The 19,407-nt window shown below is 39.5% G+C and overlaps 1 protein-coding gene across 4 annotated transcripts in view; it reads right to left on the minus strand.

Moving 5' to 3' along the window:
• Nucleotides 1–19,407, minus strand: part of GOPC (golgi associated PDZ and coiled-coil motif containing) — a 49,684-nt gene that overhangs the window by 18,891 nt on the left and 11,386 nt on the right. For 2 of the 4 annotated variants that reach the window (XM_056566417.1, XM_056566415.1), the window contains exons 2-4: nucleotides 9,491–9,655; nucleotides 5,240–5,263; nucleotides 1,222–1,397 (exon numbers count right to left, since the gene is read on the minus strand). In XM_056566417.1, coding sequence (XP_056422392.1) covers nucleotides 1,222–1,397; nucleotides 5,240–5,263; nucleotides 9,491–9,655 — 365 coding nt within the window. The remainder of the gene's footprint in view (nucleotides 1–1,221; nucleotides 1,398–5,239; nucleotides 5,264–9,490; nucleotides 9,656–19,407) is intronic. The other 2 variants (XM_056566419.1, XM_056566418.1) reach the window with 1 other exon arrangement.

Here is a 19,407-nt window from a genome sequence, read left to right on the forward strand (position 1 = left end):
CAATAAAAAAGTAAAACGTCCGTTTTTTCCTATTTTACCCCCAAAAAGCGTAAAATTTTTTTTATAGACATTTGGTATCGCCGCGTGCGTAAATGTCCGAACTATTAAAATATAATGTTAATGATCCCGTACGGTTAACGGCATGAACGAAAAAAAAAAAAAAAAAAAAGTCCAAAATTCCTACTTTTTTAATACATTTTATTAAAAAAATAAATTATAAAAAAATGTATTAAAAGTTTTTTATATGCAAATGTGGTATCAAAAAAAAGTACAGATCATGGCGCAAAAAATGAGCCCCCATACCGCCGCTTATACGGAAAAATAAAAAAGTTAGAGGTCATCAAAATAAAGTGATTATAAACGTACTAATTTGGTTAAAAAGTTTGTGATTTTTTTTAAGCGCAACAATAATATGAAAAGTATGTAATAATGGGTATCATTTTAATCGTATTGACCCTCAGAATAAAGAACACACGTCATTTTTACCATAAATTGTACGGCGTGAAAACGAAACCTTCCAAAATTAGCAAAATTGCGTTTTTCGTTTTAATTTCCCCACAAAAATAGTGTTTTTTGGTTGCGCCATACATTTTATGATAAAATGAGTTATGTCATTACAAAGGAGAACTGGTCGCGCAAAAAACAAGCCCTCATACTAGTCTGTGGATGAAAATATAAAAGAGTTATGATTTTTAGAAGGCGAGGAGGAAAAAATGAAAACGTAAAAATTAAATTGTCTGAGTCCTTAAGGCCAAAATGGGCTGAGTCCTTAAGGGGTTAAAGGGGTACTCCGGTGGAAAACCATTTTTTAAAAATCAAGTTACTTAAAAAAAAATAAAAAAAAAATCTTAATCCTTCCAGTACTTATCAGCTGCTGTATGTTCCAAAGGAAGTTCTTTTCTTTTTGAATTTATTTTCTGTTTGACCTTCTTTTCTGTCTAGAGGTTTGCTATGGGGAACAGTTCCTGACATGGACCGAGGTGTCAGCAGAGAGCACTGTAGTCCGACAGAAAAAAATACAAAAAAAATAACTTCCGCTTGAAGGATTAAGATTTTTAAATAGAAGTAATTTACAAGTCAGTTTAACATTCTGGCACCCGTTGATTTAAAAAAAAATTGTTTTCCACCGGAGTACCCCTTTAAAGGCACCAATAGGTAAGAGGCCTGTTTAATATTCATAAGCCTTATCTGTAGCAGAACAGAATGCATAGATGCGCTTACCTTCCAGCCAGCTCTTTGTCTAGATATTTAGCAGCCAGCCTTGCCCCATAAACCTCTGCTTGGAGAACAGCAATGTGTCTACGGAGAGCCTCATTTTCTTTACGAAGCAGCTTTACTTCAGCCTCTAACTGCGCTTCCTTCACCTTTTCCTTCTTGCTGGCCTCCAATTCCTTTTCCTGAATCAACAGCATTAAATATAGAAAATATTAATAAAGGTTAAATGAATGGAATGTATATTAATGAATAGAAAAATACTGGGCAAGCTCAGGTCTATACAATGCACCTCAGACCCTTTCCCTAAAAATGTTTTACATTTTCCCGGAGTACCCCTTTACACAATTCTTATTCTCCTCCATTTGAAATTGCATTAGAGATTCCCTAAATGAATTGAGGCTCAAGTTACATTTAAACCAGAAGAGATTGTGGCGGACTGTTAATAAAATGTAACACTTGCAATGTTGATGAAGCTCAGTCTTCAGTAAAACAAAAGGTCTGAGATTTTCATTTGTGTAGTACATTATAACATACAATTTTTTCCTAACTAAGGGAATTTACTCTTGACAAAGCAGAATATAGGGCTGGGCGGTATACCGGTTCATACCGAATACCGACATTTTTGTGCTGCACGATATTTAATTTTTTCCCATACCGCAATACTGGTTTGGCCCCTCCCCCTCGGGAATAAATGAGTTATCAACTGTCACCTGCGAGCACTGTTCTGCCCCCCCACCCCCAATTAATTATCAGCCCAGCGCTGTCCCCATCGGGGTAAATACTCACATGTCACCCACAAGCGCTGCCCTCCTCATCCTCCTGTTTGTTGCGTCTACCGGCGCTGACACTATACCAGTGGTCTTCAAACTGCAGACCTCCAGATGTTGCAAAACTACAACTCTCAGCATGCCCGGACAGCCAATGGCTGTCCGCGCATGCTGGGAGTTGTAGTTTTGCAACATCTGGAGGTCCGCAGGTTGAAGACCACTGCTCTATACTGTGCAGTATCCCTATGCCCGGCTGCAAAAAAACGAAAACTTTAACTCACCTCCCGTTGGTTCGGTACCGGCCTCATCTGCTTCTTTGGGATGGGAACGTCGGACAGCTGTCAGCGTATCACCGGCCGCAGCGATGTTCCGCCTCGGCCGCTGATAGGATGAGCTCACTGTCATGTAAGAAGCCGGTACTTATGAGCTGCTTGTAAATTACCTCTATTAAAAAATCTTAATCCTTTCAGTACTTATGAGCTGCTGAAGTTGAGCTGTTCTTTTCTGTCTAAGTGCTCTCTGATGACACCTGTCTCGGGAACTGTCCAGAGTAGAAGCAAATCCCCATAGCAAACCTCTTCTACTCTGTGCAGTTCCCGAGACAGACAGAGATATCAGCAGAGAGCACTGTTGTCAGACAGAAAAGAACAACTCAACTTCAGCAGCTGATAATTATTGGAAGGATTAAGATTTTTTAATAGAAGTCATTTACAAATACAAATCTGTTTTTGTAAATTAAAAAAAAAAAAAAAAAGCTTTTTCCTGGAATACCCCTTTAACGTAGTATGCACATAAAGGAAATCCACTGCAGATGAAGATTTTACTGAATGATTTCATAGAAATTAGACATGTAGCAATTTAACAACTCAAGGAGATTTTCTGTGTACAAACCAGCATAAAGAATCCACTGCATTAACCCTACATTTGCAAGTACCCATAGAGTTACAAAAGACAAAGTTTATGTTAGTAAAACAGAAGTTGACATGCTAGTAAGTGTGTAGTGAGAAGGCAGGGAAAGACAGCGGGGAAGATTTATCAAAACCGGTCCAGAAGAAAAGTTGCTGTGTTGCCCATAGCAACCAATCAGATCACTTCTTTCCTTTTTGTAAAGGCCCTGAAAAATTAAAGAAGTGATCTGATTGGTTGCTATGGGCAACTTAGCAACTTTTCCTCTGAAAAGGTTTTGCTAAATCTCCCCAAGCATCTGTTAAAATAAGCACATCACTACAATTACGGATTAGTTTAAGATGTGAATGAACATTAGAACGTGATTAAGTTGCTAAAATGGGTTTTACCATAATCCACCTTCCAGAGCAAACTTAATATTTTGTTAGGTTGAATAAAATAAAATGTCTGTCTGTGAATAAATAATGTAGAAATGATCTTATTTCCTTATCTCTGCCCTCTTTTTATCCTCTCTCCATTTCACATGAAAATGTTTGGTGGGCGGAGCTTCTGATTGTCACATGATTTGCTTTAAAGGAAAATGTATTGTTCATAATGGAGAAGTTCTCTCTTCTCTTCCAGCCTATACTGGCATAGCTGCCTTTCAAAAACAAATTGATTTATGCTAGTAACTTATATTTGAAAATATGTTTCATTTAACAATATGCATCAGTTTTGACCTATTAATCTTCATGGTAAAACCCCTATAAAAAAGGAAAACTCCAGGATATAACTTATCCCCTATACTAAGAATAGGGGATAAGTGTCTCTCTGCATGAAACGAGCCTTTTCGACCACAGTACGAAGCTGCGCCCGACACACTCCCTCCATGCAGTTCTATGTCGACCAACGATTCATGCGGAGGTCAAAACGCCCCTATCATGCAGAGAACCGGGGCCCCATACGGGACATCGCGGGGGGTCTGATCGCTGGGGCCCCCACGTGATCTACCATATGGGGCCCCGATTCTCTGCATGATCTGACACTTATGCCCTATCCTTAGGATAGGGGATAAGTTGCTAAATCCCAGAGATCTCCTTTAACTACAGGATAAGACTATAGATGTAACATACATCCTGAAGGCAGAAACTGAACACACATATTTGGTTGGTTGTCTGGCTCAATGTTTTTATATAAGCTTCTCAAAAACTGGCAATTTGCTATCATCATGTCCCGGACCACCTGATTTTGATTTGCTTCTTTTTCCCCATTGTGTATTAGTCCCGGTACTTAAGGACCAAGGGCGTACATGTACGCCCTGGTCCCATTACCAGGGTTTGAAGCACGCTCACAAGCTGAGCATGCTTCAAACCCTGTGGGTTCCGACTGCCATCAGCAGCCAGGACCCAGGGTTAATGCAGGGCACCGCCGGTCGGGCCGATGCCTGGCATTAAGCCTAAAGTTGATCGCAGCGTCTAAAACAAAAGTAAAAATGTTTTTTTTTTTAAAGTGTCCCGGCAGCTCAGCGTAGCTGATGGGGACCATCGCAGGGACACCGCGATGTCCCAATCAGTTGAGAGGACAACTGGAGGGTCCTCACTTTCCTCCTTGTCGTCTGATCGGTGCTCTATTGCTACAAGCCTGCATAGCAGGCTGGAGCAGCAGAGCACCGATAACACAGATCAATGCTATGGCATAGCATTGATCAGTATATTCAATCAAAAGATTGCATGTTATAGCCCCCTATAGGGGCAAAAATAAAAACTAAGCATTAAAAAAAAGAAATAAAATAAAAGTTAAAAGTGAATTAACCCCTTTCTATTAAAAGTTTGAATCCCCCCCTTTTCCCATTTTTTTTTTTTTATAAAGAAACAAAAAATCAGTTGTGGAACTGTCAAGTGCGTAAATATCCGAACTATTAAAATATAAGGGTAGTTAAACTGCACGGTCGCAAGCGTACACATAAAAAAAATTACAAAGTACAACATTGTGCATTTTTGGTCGCTTCATATACCATAAAAAAAATTATAAGTTTTTTTTTGGGGGGGGGGGCGGGGGGAGTGGTTAGAACATATACTTTAGAGATATTAAGTCTGGTAGGTTTATACAATTCCTTACTGTCTTATTTTAACAAATATTTAATTTAAAAAAAAAACACCTTTTCACATTCTCAAGGAGATCTATCAGTTAGGATGTGAATAGGCACCACTATGACAAAGTGTTTTTTCTTTTGTAGTGATGTGGCACAGTTATGCTACTGTACAAAAACTTTATATGTAACTGTTTTGATACAGTTTTGTTTTCATGCTGAAATAGTGATGTGAAGAAAGCTTTAGCAATTTCACAGGACAGCAGAAACATGCAATACTCACCAGTACTTCCATACTAGGCACAGACTTAGAGCAAGAAGAAAGAGACATCTGTTAGACCATCCATTACTTTTAAATAGATTATTCAGAAAAGAAAAAGAAACACTTTAGGGTTAAGAAGGATTAAGCAATTGAGTGTTAGGATGTTTTTTTGGTAACCCCACAATCAGCTATATGAGGAAAGCCACTGCACTCTCAAGTTTGACACCCTCTGGTCTAATATCGATGGCCCATTCTAAATGTAAGCAACTCATTTTAAAATCCTGGATAACCTTTTGTAAGGAAATTTGTCAAAAAAATGTCACATGATGTAACTTGAAGGGGTACTCCGGTGGAATTTAATTTTTTATATATTTTTTTTTTTATTTTAAATCAACTGGTGCTAGAAAGTTAAACAGATTTGTAAATTACTTCTATTGAAAAAAACTTGATCCTTCCAGTACTTATTTGTATGGTTTTCGCACATTGTTTTTTTGCACTTTTTTACCCTACACCTTACAGTGTATAACATATAATAATATATTTTTTCATTTTATCATTATTATTTATTTATATTTTTTTTGTGTGTGTATGTCCTTGCACTTTATACTAGCACTTATATTACATTTTACAATACAAATTTCAACACATATTATACACATTTTCCTAATTTTTTATAATTTTTATATCTTCACTATTATTCTAGTGTTTACGTATTCTTACACGTGTATTTTTACATATTTATTCATCTTCACACACTTCTATACACCCATTTGTTTTTTAATTTTTATATACATTTACCCTTACCGTTTTTTTAATCACACACGTACAAACACATAATATACACATATATGTTCTTGTACAGGTCCCTTATATTTTTATTCACTTTCCCCATTCAGTCTGTTTTGTCGTATCCCACAATTAATTTTATTTATTTACTAAATCTAATCAAGTTTTATTGCTTATTATTTCATTCACCCTCTATAACATATAGGTTCATATAGTTTGTAGTATGTCACATATTTATTATCTATTACTTTAGATAACATTTATTTTTATATATATATATATATATATATATATATATATATATATATATATATATATATATATTTTTTTTTTTTTTTATATATTGTTTATTTATTAATTATATTTACTCATTATATTCATTATCAATTTTTATTATTATTTGAGTCCATGCTTGTCCCGTTTTTGAGGATACATTCCATGCTAGCCAGTATTATTTTGTATGATTTTTCATTCATTAGTTGTAATTTGTCCGCCGACCACTAGATGTCACTGTGTACTCAATGTGTTGCTGTGGCGCGCGTCTGACTTCGGCCTCTCGCAGGCATCCGGGGGTCGCGTCTTTGTTATTCCGGACATGTGACCTTTGTTTACATGGCCGGGTCATGTGATGCGGCCTCTCCGGAGGCCGGAGAGGACGTCAGCAGCTCGGCGTGCGCAACCAACAGCTACATAGGGAGTCCTGTACATGTGTTTTACATATTTTTGATTATGTATTGACCTGCCATTGGGTACTTAGCATTATATAAGGTCTTTTGACGGAGGTTGCCGCCACTCCCGGACGAAGGTCAGCGTGCCGAAACGCGCGTTGGAGTGGCGGCACCCCGGTCCATGCATCTTTTCAGTGACTGCTATATCTGTTGTGGGTATTTTGCATAGCATTACTTGTATTATTACATACTTCAATTCTGATGTATAGATTGTCTATACATCTTAATATATAGCACCTAATATATAGCACCTTATTGCAGTGTTGCACTCTATACTGTTTGTATATGTGTTACTTTTACTTATAATGGTGCTTATATTTATATGTACTGCTTGATCACGGATTCATGTGCAATACCCCCATACGACCATCTTCCCTGCAGGATATCCGGTGGTGCCATGTTTTGTGATGCATTGTCTTCCTCTTTTTATGTGTATCTAATTTTAGTGCATACCAATAAAATTTGTTTTTACTTTTTCATCAAAGTGACTCTTTTTGGAGCTTTTTTGCTTTCTTTTTGTTATGTTTAGTTTTGAGTCACATTTACGGGTTTAATACTTTTAGGGAGGGTGTTACAGTGGTACACTATTGATTATTGTTATCACACACCTATTTTTCTCCCTTATCTTTTGGTCTGTCTTTTTCTTGCATGAATACTACAGAGGAAATAATTTTCTTTTTGGAACACAGAGCTCTCTGCTGAATCACGAGCACATTGCTCTCTGCTGACATCTCTGTCCATTTTAGGAACTGTCCAGAGCAGCATATGTTTGTTATGGGGATTTTCTCCTGCTCTGGACAGTTCCTAAAATGGACAGAGGTGTCAGCAGAGAGCACTGTGGTCATGATGTCAGCAGAGAGCTCTGTGTTCCAAAAAGAAAAGAATTTCCTCTGTAGTATTCAGCAGCTAATAAATACTGAATCGATTAAGATTTTTTAATAGAAGTAATTTACAAATCTGTTTAACTTTCTGCCACCAGTTGATTTAAAAAAAGAAAGTTTTCCACCGGAGTACCCCTGAGCAGCAAGTGCCCACATGGAGGGGCAGAGTTTCTTAAAGGGGTACTGCGGTGAAAATCTCTTTTTTTTAAATGAACTGGTGCCAGAAAGTTAAACAGATTTGTAAATTACTTCTATTAAAAAATCTTAATTCTTCCTGTACTTATTAGCTGCTGAATACTACAGTGGAAATTATTTTCCGTTTGAAACACAGAGCTGTCTGCTGACATCATGAGCACAGTGCTCTCTGCTGACATCTCTGTCCATTTTAGGAACTGTCCAGAGTAAAAGGAAATCCCCATAGCAAACATATGCTGTTCTGGACAGTTTCTAAAATGGACAGAGATGTCAGCAGAGAGCACTGTGGTCATGATGTCAGCAGAGAGCTGTGTTTCAAAAAGAAAAGAATTTCCGCTGTGGTAATCAGCAGCTAATAAGTACAGGAAGGATTAAGATTTTTTAATAGTAGTAATTTACAAATCTGTTTGTCTTTCTGGCACCAGTTGATTTAAAAAAAAAAAAAAAGTTTTTCAACGGAGTACCCTTTTAACTGCCCAGCATTCTCATCCTTACACACAGGCTGTCCATCAACTGAAAAAGGGACTTGGTGTTTAGCCCCTTCCTGTGGGCATTTGCTGTTCATCTGCATATATGAAGATATGGGAATTACTTGGCTCCTAAGCAGAAGTTTACATATCTAAGGTATGTCTGTAAAGGGGGCTTATAACCCCTTCATGGTGCTGCAATTAGTTACACTATGTCAAACCATCTGACAGATTCCCTTTATCTTTCTGTAAGGAAAAGATATAGTTACAAGCTCCCAATACGTAAAAAGCTATGAGCCACAAAATATGCATAAGCAAGACAGTGCAAAAGTAAGGCATGACTAGAAAGAAACAAGGTAGGAGACCCTCAGGTAACCTCAGTGGGCCAGAAGATTCTCAGTTCTCGGAACATAAGGACGTCATGAGAATGCGCTCCTGGCTACAGACATACATGCATAAAATAACGTTTATTGTAAATAAATTGGAACAATGTGAAACAAGGGTCTAAACCTCTTTGTCAGGTCCATAAAACCATGTCAATATCACAATATGATTGATTTAAGAGATTAATAGTTCTCTAATGTACATTTAGAGGTGGTCTAAACTTGATGACTTGGGAGGCTTCTGACCCTCAGGAGCCCCTAACAATAAACAGAATGAAAAGTGTGGTAGTGCACTCACATTAAAGGGTACCTCTCATCAAAAAAACTTTTGATATATTATAGATTAATGTATGCAGAATAACTTCACAATTGCATGTTATTAAAAAATATGCTTCTTTCGATTTCATTTTCCACTTTGAAGAAATGACCACTAGGGGTCTCCCTACCAGTCCTGGCAGCAAGCATTTCAGACTCATGCTGGAGTCCTAAACACTACGAGCTGCCAGTCTGCTTTGTTCACAAAGGAGAACACTCAGAGCTGCCAGCCTGCTTTGTTCACAGCCTGTTTGGCTGTGAACAAAGCAGGCTGGCAGCTCTGAGTGTGTAGGACTCCAGCATGAGTCAGAAATGCTTGCTGACAGGACTGATCGGGAAAAATACAATAGAAAGAATCATATTTTTCATTAACATGCTATTGGAAAGTTATTCAACATTCATTAATCTAAAATATATCAAAAGTTTATTTGATGAGAGGTACCCTTTAAGGAGGTGAGATACAGTACTGGGCACTGCTACAACTTAACATATCAGTGACTATATACCTTGTACTTACCAGTTTGGCTTTGATGACCCCAGAATCCACATTTTGGCCTGTTTTGGCATGTAACTGGAGCTGTACGGCATGGAGCTGGAGCAGCTGGTCATGAACCTCTTTCTCCAATACTGCTTTCTCTGCCTGAGTCTCTGTCAGCTCGGATTTCATGTCTAAAAGCTGGGCCTTTAAAGAGGAAAAAAAAAGGAACAAAAAAAATGTTACTTAACAAGGAGATACATGGCCTGCACCAATGATTCTAGGTGCTGTATTTGAATAGAGCCCACTTAAACTATATTTTTGGGACAAATATGAATCATGTATACAAAGCTTGGGCATAATTACAATACTGTGTACAAACCGTAGATCATTGTACCTTTAGTTTGAAATGCACAATATTGTTGACAGATTCCCTTAAAATGCTGTTCTAGTTGCACCAGTGCCTGAGAATATGCCATTTGTTTTCAAAGGCTGGATAAAGGGGTTGTGTAAGATTAGACAAACATGTCTACAACGTTTAAATTATGTCTGATATTTATCCCAGAATTAAGAACAAGAGGGGCACTATTTCCAGAAGAAAGGAATTAGATTAGTATGATCCATTATGAAATGGTATTATTTAAATGGGTACTCCAGTGAAATATTACATAGATATATACATATAGATCCTCACTAACATGTATGGCTCCTGTGGCCTTTGTTGTCTTCTCTGGCTGCTTGATATTCTTTGCCATTCCTAACTCCCCTTGCCTACATCTCCCAGCAATCATTGGCGTTTTGCTCTGACAGCCCCCACCCCCCTGATCTGAGTAGCAGAGAGAGATTAAGTGTCTGATTGGCCAAGGCTGCACACACCTCCCAGTTCTCAGCACTAAAGAGAGCATGACTCATCAGTGCAGGGCAGAAACTATGTGGTCTGTGTCTCTCAGGAGGGTGGGGTCCACTTTCAGAGAGGGATTTGGACAGAGACATGGAGAGTGGATGGCTGGATCATGTAATTCCCTCATGTCATGCATGTTAGTGACAACCAAAGAGGAGAAACTGCTCTATATAGCTAATGTATGATATTTAGACAGCTAAATAGGTTGATGACAGGTAAAGAATGGGCTGTAGGTTTAGTTCCCCAGAGTACTCATTTAAGGTAGAGCCTGCGCCTGCTATGCTATAGACAGAATGCTATTCTTCACAGTTGGTGTTAACAGCTTCACAATGGGAGCTCCTGTACGGGGCCACGGCTCTCCCGTGCAGGGGGCGTGCCAGCCGCAGCATGACGTTGCGGCCGGCATGCCTCCTCCATACATCTCTATGGGAGAGGCGGGGATGCAGCATTCGTGCCTCCCCGCATCCCCCATAGAACTGTATGGGGATGGGGCGTTACAATCGACCTCTGGGTTGACGCTACGTCACCATGAGCGCTTATGGTGGCGCCCCGTTAGGGAGATCGGGGGGGGGGTCCCAGCTGTCGGATCCCCCGCGATCAAACACTTAGCCCCTATCCTGTGGATAGGGGATAAGTGTAATGCCGCTGCAGTTGTCCTTTAATGTATTGTTGTATATTGTGGATACATTAACTTAGGTGCATTAATCTAAAGATAAAAGTTGATCAAATAGTCGATATTCAAAACAGAGCAAAAAATGCACAATGATAAGATAATTCACCGGACAACTATGTAAAGAGACATTTAAAGAAATGTTATAATCTAATACAGTGAAATCTCCCTTAATGGACCCCTCCCAATAGGGGACACTTCCCAATAGTGGACAGTTTTAAATTCCCCGGCAGAGCACAAGACTTAGGGGTTATCCACCATAAAGGTGATTTTAGTACATACCTGGCAGACAGTAATGGACATGGAAGGATCTGCACTTTTATTAGGGCTAAATGGCTATGTTGTGAGATTACCAGAACACTGTGGCTAGCTTTTTGTGAACTGGTATTTCCTGTTTGACTTTTCTTTTTTTGACTACAAATCCCACAATTCCATTTTCCTCCCTCCCACATATCAGCCATCCCACCCACTGAAACATAAATGAGCTGCATCCAAAGACCTGTGGTTTTCAATCAGGGTGCCTACAGCTGTTGCATTAGTTGCAGATTGAGCTCTCTCCCACCAAGCGATCCCTCCACCCATTGAAGCAGACAGGCTCCCTGTCATCAGCCGACTAGTGAGTCAGGTCTCAGCCGCATTGCGAGCTGGGAAAAATCTGAGACAACAGTCATTTTATATGCTGGTAAAAATAAATATTGGAGTGAAAATCACAGAAAAATAGTGAGAAAACCATCACACACACACAGGTACAGACACTATATTATGAACTACACTTACTTTACAGCCCCTGTAGCATAGTCAAATAAAAAAAAATAATCCTGGAATACCCCTTTAATGTATTTGCAACCTCCGAATAGGGGACACACTCAAAAGGGGACAATAGGGGACAAAACACTCCTATTAGGAGACAAAACAATAGGGAACAACCAGGCTTATGTGCCGGCCCTACCTTGTACACAGGGCCGCCATCAGGGGGTACAGCAAATACCCCAGTAAGGGGCCCAGGCCCCTGCCACACCCTCCTTACATGACAGTGCGCTCAGCCCATCACCGGCTGAGGTGGGACATTGCTGCTGCCGGTGATAGGCTGACAGTTCTCTGACCTTCCCATCCCCAGGAAGAAGCATGAGGCTCGCATTGCTGGACCGTGAGGCTGGTACCGTGGGAACGTGGGAAGGCGAGTTAAAGTTTATTTAGTTTATTTTTGAAGCCAGGGCTCAAGATAGTACAGTACAGCGCAGCAGCTGATAATTTGGGGGGAGCAGCACTCGCGGGTCACATATGATTAGTTCCCTGATGTGGGGACAGCGCGCTGCGGCTGATAATTCATACATTCGAGGGGGTATTGCGGTATGTGAAAAATTAATATCGTGCAGGAAAATCATTTCGGTATTTGGTATTAACCGGTATACAGCCCAGCACTACCCTAGGACGTTTGTAAATAGTGAGAGGCAAGCATTAAGAGAAAGAGGGGGGGTGTCAGCCTGCCAAAAGCTTGCTAATGGCCTATTTGGGTATAGAGAGTTGTGAGCTATGTTATAAAGGAACCCAGCCTCAGAAGGCCCCATATACACTAGACAGTCGGCCAGTCTCAAAGAAACTGGTGGTTTCGGCTGACTTTTCTCTAAATTTGCATGAAGATTTTTAAGCAAAGAAAAAAATAAATAGGGCTAAACAGTCAAGCATCTAAAAAAAACAAAAAAAAAAAACTTAAAAATGTTAAAGGGGTACTCCGGTACTTTGTTTGACCGCTGGGATCCCTTGTGATCTCCTGCCAAGCATCATGGCTCTCCCCATGCATGGAGAAGCCACCGCTCCTTGCAGAGAGCTGTGACGACCACCGTGCGGAGCAGTGGCCGACACTCCCACCTCCATGCATCTCTATTGGAGAGCCAGAGATGCAGTGCTCATGTATCATGTCAGACCGCTGGGACCCCCTGCAATCTCCTGCCCGTTGCCCCAGCTCTGTGGATAGAGGATATATTTTTAAGTACCTGAGTGGACCTGTTAGCAGCCTGTTAATATGTAAATGATGCGCAAATGCTCATAAGGTGTTCCTCAGCCCAGAGTTAGTCACCCCATCTCCCTTTATTTACAAGGGAGGGTAAGAGTAACCCTGGGCTCTTGCTGTGCTGGGGAACACCTTCTGGGCACTTGAGCCTCATTTACATATAAACAAACTGATGACAGATCAGATTTAAAGGCTTCATTTTAAAATGTAATTACAGGTTAGGAGATAGAAAAAGAAGACAAAAATGCCTGTTATTCTTTATATGAAGTATGTATGTACCTTCTTGTAAAACTACTTTGCATCTACAAAAACAGGATCAGACATCCATTATCTGCTAGGTGTGTTCAAACAAAGCCAGGTAATACATTAACCTTCAAGAAAAACCTGTCCAGCAGAGAACAGTTCTGTCAGGAAATGCAGAAGAAAGAAAACTACTGACCACAAAAACCATCACATGGCCATGTATAATGCACGGTGTGCAATGAAGATCATCATCATACTGCCAAAAATATTGGGCCATATATCGCTCTATATTCTTCTACAGCTCTGCTTCTAAGTCGGGGAACTTCCATAATTCAGCATAGTGTCCTGATGACTAGGATATATGTATAGACAAACATCAGAGCAAGAGACATTGTTTAAAGTGTATCTGCCATTATTATATACACACACATTATAATATATATATATATATATATATATATATATATATATATATACACACACATACATACACACACACACACACACATACAAATCACTTGTCCCCTTCTATGTGAAAAATCAGCTTGAACAGCCCCCCATAATCGCAAAGTGCAGTTTCTATGCGTGGAGTTGGTGTGCAAAATCTGGCGTAAAAAAAAAAAGTCATGTGAGAATGGGTGTGCAAAAATCTTGAAGAAACCAAGCTCTGCAGTGTTTGGGTAGAGACTGTAGGACTTGATGGGGCGCACATGGTAAGGTGTCACAAATTATTCACAGACACTGGGGTGATGAAAAAACAAACTTTTATTGAAATGGCGCATTTCCAGAGCCCAGCTCTCTATCAAGCCACGGCTCTTATTACATACATGTAATCAAAATGTGTTAAGCTCTAAGCCCAACACCTAATACTATATGTGCCCCCTCTAGTAATTGCACCAGGTAGTGTTGTGGTTCGGTTTTATTTTCCTTTTCCACATACCTGTGCAAAAAGCTTGCAAGAGAAGGTGAATGTATGAGTGGGTGTGCAGAAGATGTTAGAAAGTGTGCAATAGTGGGTGTGCAAGAGCTAGTGTGGCAGTGCATGTGCAAGAATGGGTATGAGACTGGGCAACAGCTGACATGAGAAAATGGGTATGAGTATTTGCAAGTTATGAGAACTGGGTCTATAACAGGAGGAGAAAGTAGTGTGCATAAAAGGGGATAGAGGGTGTGCAAAACTGGTATGACAATGAGTGTGCAATAGAGGGACTAAGTATGTGAGAGCATAACCCCCTAAGGACCAGGGGGTTTTCCGTTTTTGCACTTTCATTTTTCCTCTTTACCTTTAAAAAATCATAACTCTCAATTTTGCACCTAAAAATCCATATGAGGGCTTATTTTTTGTGACATCAATTCTACTTTGTAATGACATCAGTCATTTTACCCCAAAATGGGAAAAAAAATCATTGTGCAACAAAATTTTGGGGGCTTCCGTTTCTACGCAGTAAATTTTTTCGGTAAAAATGACACCTTATCTTTATTCTGTAGGTCCATACGATTAAAATGATATCCAACTTATATAGGTTTGATTTTGTCGTACTTCGGAAAAATTCATAACTACATGCAGGAAAATGTATAGGTTTAAATTTGTCATCTTCTGACCCCTATAACTTAAATTTTTTTTGTGTACAGGGTGGTATGAGGGCTCATTTTTTGCGCTGTGATCTGAAGTTTTTAATGGTACCAATTTTGTATTGATCGGACTTTATCGCTTCTTATTCATTTTTTCATGATATATAAAAAGTGACCAAAATACGCTATTTTGGACTTTGGAATTTTTGCGCTTACGCCATTGACTGTGCGGTTTAATTAACTATATACATTTTTAATTCGGACATTTATACACGCGGCGATACCACATGTTTATTTTTAAATGCCACGTTTATCTTTGAACGCCGCGTCTAAAGGGTTAATAGGGCGCAGCACCGCGATCGGTGCCGTGCGCTATTAGCCATGGGTCCCGGCCGGGACCAACCTGCGTTATAGAAAGGGAATGGACTCAGGGAGTACAGGTATGCCCTTGGTCCTTAACAGGTTAGAATGGTACTCTACTAAAAAAAAAAAAAATATATATATATAATAATTTTTTTTTTTTTGTTAAAATGATTTGTAAATTACTTCTATTAAAACATCTTAATCCTTCCAGTACTTATCAGCTTCTGTTATGATCCACAGGAAGTTTTTTTTATTTTTTATTTTACTTTCTGCCTGACCACAGTGCTCTCTGCTGACACCTCTGTCCATTTTAGGAATTACTCAGAGCAGGAGAGGTTTTCTTTGGGAATTTGCTCCTACTCTGGACAGTTCCCATAATGGACAGAGGTGTCATCAGAGAGCACTGTGGTCAGACAGAAAGGAAATTCAAAAAGAAAACGAACTTCCTCTGGAACATACAGCAGCTGATAAGTACTGAAAGGATTAAGATTCTTTTTATAGAAGTAATTTACAAATTTGTTTAACTTTCTGGCACCAGTTGATTAAAACAAATATTTTCCAGTGGAGTACCCCTTTAGGTGGGTATCAGAGGGAGTGTGTGAGTACAAAAGCAGGAATGAAAAAGCAGTTATGCAAGCAGTAGGTATGCAAAAAAAAAAAATTATAATAATAATCATATGGGTTTTGTGAAAGTAGGTGTACAAGAGGTGGTGTGTTGATGAATGAGTGTGCTATAAAATGTGTACAAATCTGGTATGAAGGTGTGAGTGGAATTGCAACTATGCAAAAAGTATGAAAAAGTGAGCGTGCAAGATCAGACGCACGAGAGCTGGCATGACAAAATGACTACAAAAGTAAAAAAAAAAACTATTGTGCGTCAAAGTGGATATGTGAAAAAAGCTGTGCAGAAGCTGGTATGACAAAAAAAATGTACAAGAGTGGGTGTGCATAAGTGTATGTGTGATCACAGTTGTGTTAGTAACACATTACTAATAAGGGATTGACAAGTTAAAAAGGCAGAAGATACACACTGGGGGAGATTCTCAAAAACTACAGTAATTTCTGTTCCAGCAATATAATTCACACTTTTTATACTCCTCACATTCTCAAAGTCTTGTGTGCAGCTTTGAAAATATGAAAATATGTGAAAATTCTTTTTTGCGACACTTGGGTTTTTACACGCCAAATTATTTTTTTTTCTGCAGCCATATTCGATTTTTTTGCACCAAAATTTCCAAGTTTGGCGCCAAAATTGCCAATCTTTACATCCCAGAAAATTCTGGCGGAAACATCTCACAAAATTTTCCATTCTTACTAGTGCCCAGACAAGCGATAACTGTATAAAAATAAAACATTTCGAGGCTTAAATGTGAATGCAGGTGCAGTGATTTTTCAAAAAGATTTTTTTTAAACTACAACCATTTCTGTGATTTCTACACTATCAAAAAACTTTTAATATAATGTTGATAATACCATTTTATGTATATTTGTAATATAAATTGGGGAAAAAAGGTGTATATTTTTGAGTGAAAAAAAATGCTGCCTCTGTAGCTATTGCCTGTGTGTCTCTGTGGAGACCAAATACAGGAAGTGTGGGGATGGCAAGCAGGGCTCTGTGCAGGCTCCTGGCTTGTCAATCATCCTGCTATGTGACCCGTGAGCATGTCACAGAGCCTCAGTGCACAGAGCCCCGCACAGAGCCTCTGCTGCTATGTAATGGTATTTTAGCAGCTAAGAGATATTTGAAGCTGCTTGTGCCTCTGGAGTCCCATGGACATTAAAGGGGTACTCCACCCCTAGACATCTTATCCCCTATCCAAAGGATTCTACATTCTACCATGTGGCACCCACATGTAATGGCTTCCGGAACTGCTGGAGGCCCTCAGGCTAATACCATCCCGACCATGAGAACGGAAGATCTTGATGTCACGACTCCGCCCCCGTGTGACGTCACACCCGCCCCCTCAATGCAAGTCTATGGGAGGGGACACGACAGCTGTCAGCCATCAGACATCTTATCCCTATCCTTTGGATAAGGGATAAGATGTCTAGGGGTGGAGTACCCCTTTGAGGTGTAGAGTCCTCCAGAGTCTTACAACTGTGTATAAACCTATTCGGCCACCACTAACCAATGCTCACAAGCAGAAATGGCTGCATTGTGCAGAAAAAATACATGAAGACAAATTTTCAAACAGTCCTGTTCACCGATGAGTGCCGTGCAACCCTGGATGGTCCAGATGGATGGAGTAGTGGATGGTTGGTTGACGGCCATCCTGTTCCAACAAGGCTGCGAGGCGGTGGAGTCAGCCCCCTTGGGGGCCCCGAAGGTGAAAAGATGACCTCTGCAAAGTATGAGGAGTTTCTGACTGATCACTTTCTTCCCTGGCACAGAAGGAAGAACTACGCTTTCCGTAATAAAATCTCATGCTGCAAAGAATACCTCTGCATCAATGGCTGCTAAGGGGATAAAAGGAGATAAAGTCATGGTGTGGTTTCCATCCTCCCCTGACCTCAATCCTATTGAGAACCTTTGGAGCATCCTCAAGCAAAAGATCTATGAGGGTGGGAGGCAGTTTACATCCAAACAGCAGCACTGGGAGACTATTCTGACATCTTGCAAACAAATTCACGCAGAAATTGTCCAAAAACTCACAAGTTCAATGGATGCAAAACTTGTGAAGCTGCTATCAAATAAGGGGTCCTATGTTAAAATTTAACGTGACCTGTTCAAATGTTTAAAAAGTTAAAATGTTGTTAAGTTTGATTGAAATAGCTTTTGATTTCAGTAAATATGCTGCAAACACAACAAATGACACTTTTCAGTTCTTTACAACCTATAAAGTGTTTTTGAAACTTACTGGCCAGCATTTATCATTGTAGTGTAAGTGAAGCATTTATCATTGTAGTGTAAGTGAAGCATTTATCATTGTAGTGTAAGTGAAGGATTTTTCTACACCTTTTTTTGTGTGCTGGTAATGTGTTGGAGCGCCAAATTTATTAAATGGTCACAGAGCATTTTATACATTTTGTGCAGGTCACATTTTCTAAAATTTCTGTCTTCACATACACCAAAAAGCTAAGCTAAGTCTGGGCTGGTGTAGTTTAGAGACTTTTCAGTGGCTTTGCACCTTTTTTGCACACATGCAGATTTTATTTGCACCTTTTGGTTTACACATTTCTGCTGATTTGGAGTTGCGATATGGAAGGGTTTTATGAACTGCGCCTTTGTGAAAAGGCGCAGTTCATAAAACCCTTCCATATTGCAACTCCAAATCAGCAGAAACGTGTAAACCAAAAGGTGCAAATAAAACCTGCATGTGTCTTTTGTAGACACAAAAAAACAGTCTAAAGACAATGATAAATGTCGGCCAGTGGGTGATAATTGGAAGTGCATTTTAAGTTTTTATGTTTAAAAAAAAATAATGAAAAAGAAAATACTGTTATCGTTAGGAGGTTTGTTCAATACAATTTGAATTATACTCTTAATAGTTGATAACATGAGAACTATGCTGACTGTTATGTACATCAATTATTTAGGTAAATGAGAAAAATATTTGCATAATAATCTGAAACAGGGTGTAGAGGCATTTCTAGGTTCACACTGAGGAAAACGACAAGAAAGATTTCCTTGCAAAAATTTGCTCCATGCCGAAATGAAGTTAAGATGTGTGCACAAGTAATTTTTCATTCTTGCAGACACTGGGGGAGATTTATCGAAACCTGTGAAGAGGAAAGTTGCTGAGTTGCCCATAGCAACCAATCAGATCGCTTCTTTCATTTTCAGGAAGGCCTGTGAAAAGTGAAAGAAGCAATCTGGTTGCTATGGGCAACTGGACAACTTTTCCTCAGCACAGGTTTTCATAAATCTCCCCCATTGTGTGTGTGTTTAGGGTCATAAGTGTGAAAGCTGATTGTTTTGGGCAACCGTTATACACTTTTTTTTTTCTTATCTACATTAAAATCCAGTCACATTCCCTTTAATGACATTCATTTAGCTCTCTGTACAGAGTGGCACAGCTGGTTCTCCACAGGAACATAGGGGGTAAGCAGTGTCATTCACAGGCTGGAGGCCTCTGTTGCTAGGGCAGCTGTCTCTACCATAGATTCGTTTTAACCCCCATAAACTAGCCCCAGGATGACAAAGTTGTTAGAAATGGCAGTTGAAGCATACTCTTTTTCTCTGCTTTCTAGCAGCTTCA

The sequence above is a fragment of the Hyla sarda genome, chromosome 3 (genome assembly GCF_029499605.1).
Source record: "Hyla sarda isolate aHylSar1 chromosome 3, aHylSar1.hap1, whole genome shotgun sequence".
In the NCBI taxonomy this organism is placed as follows: Eukaryota; Metazoa; Chordata; class Amphibia; order Anura; family Hylidae; genus Hyla; species Hyla sarda.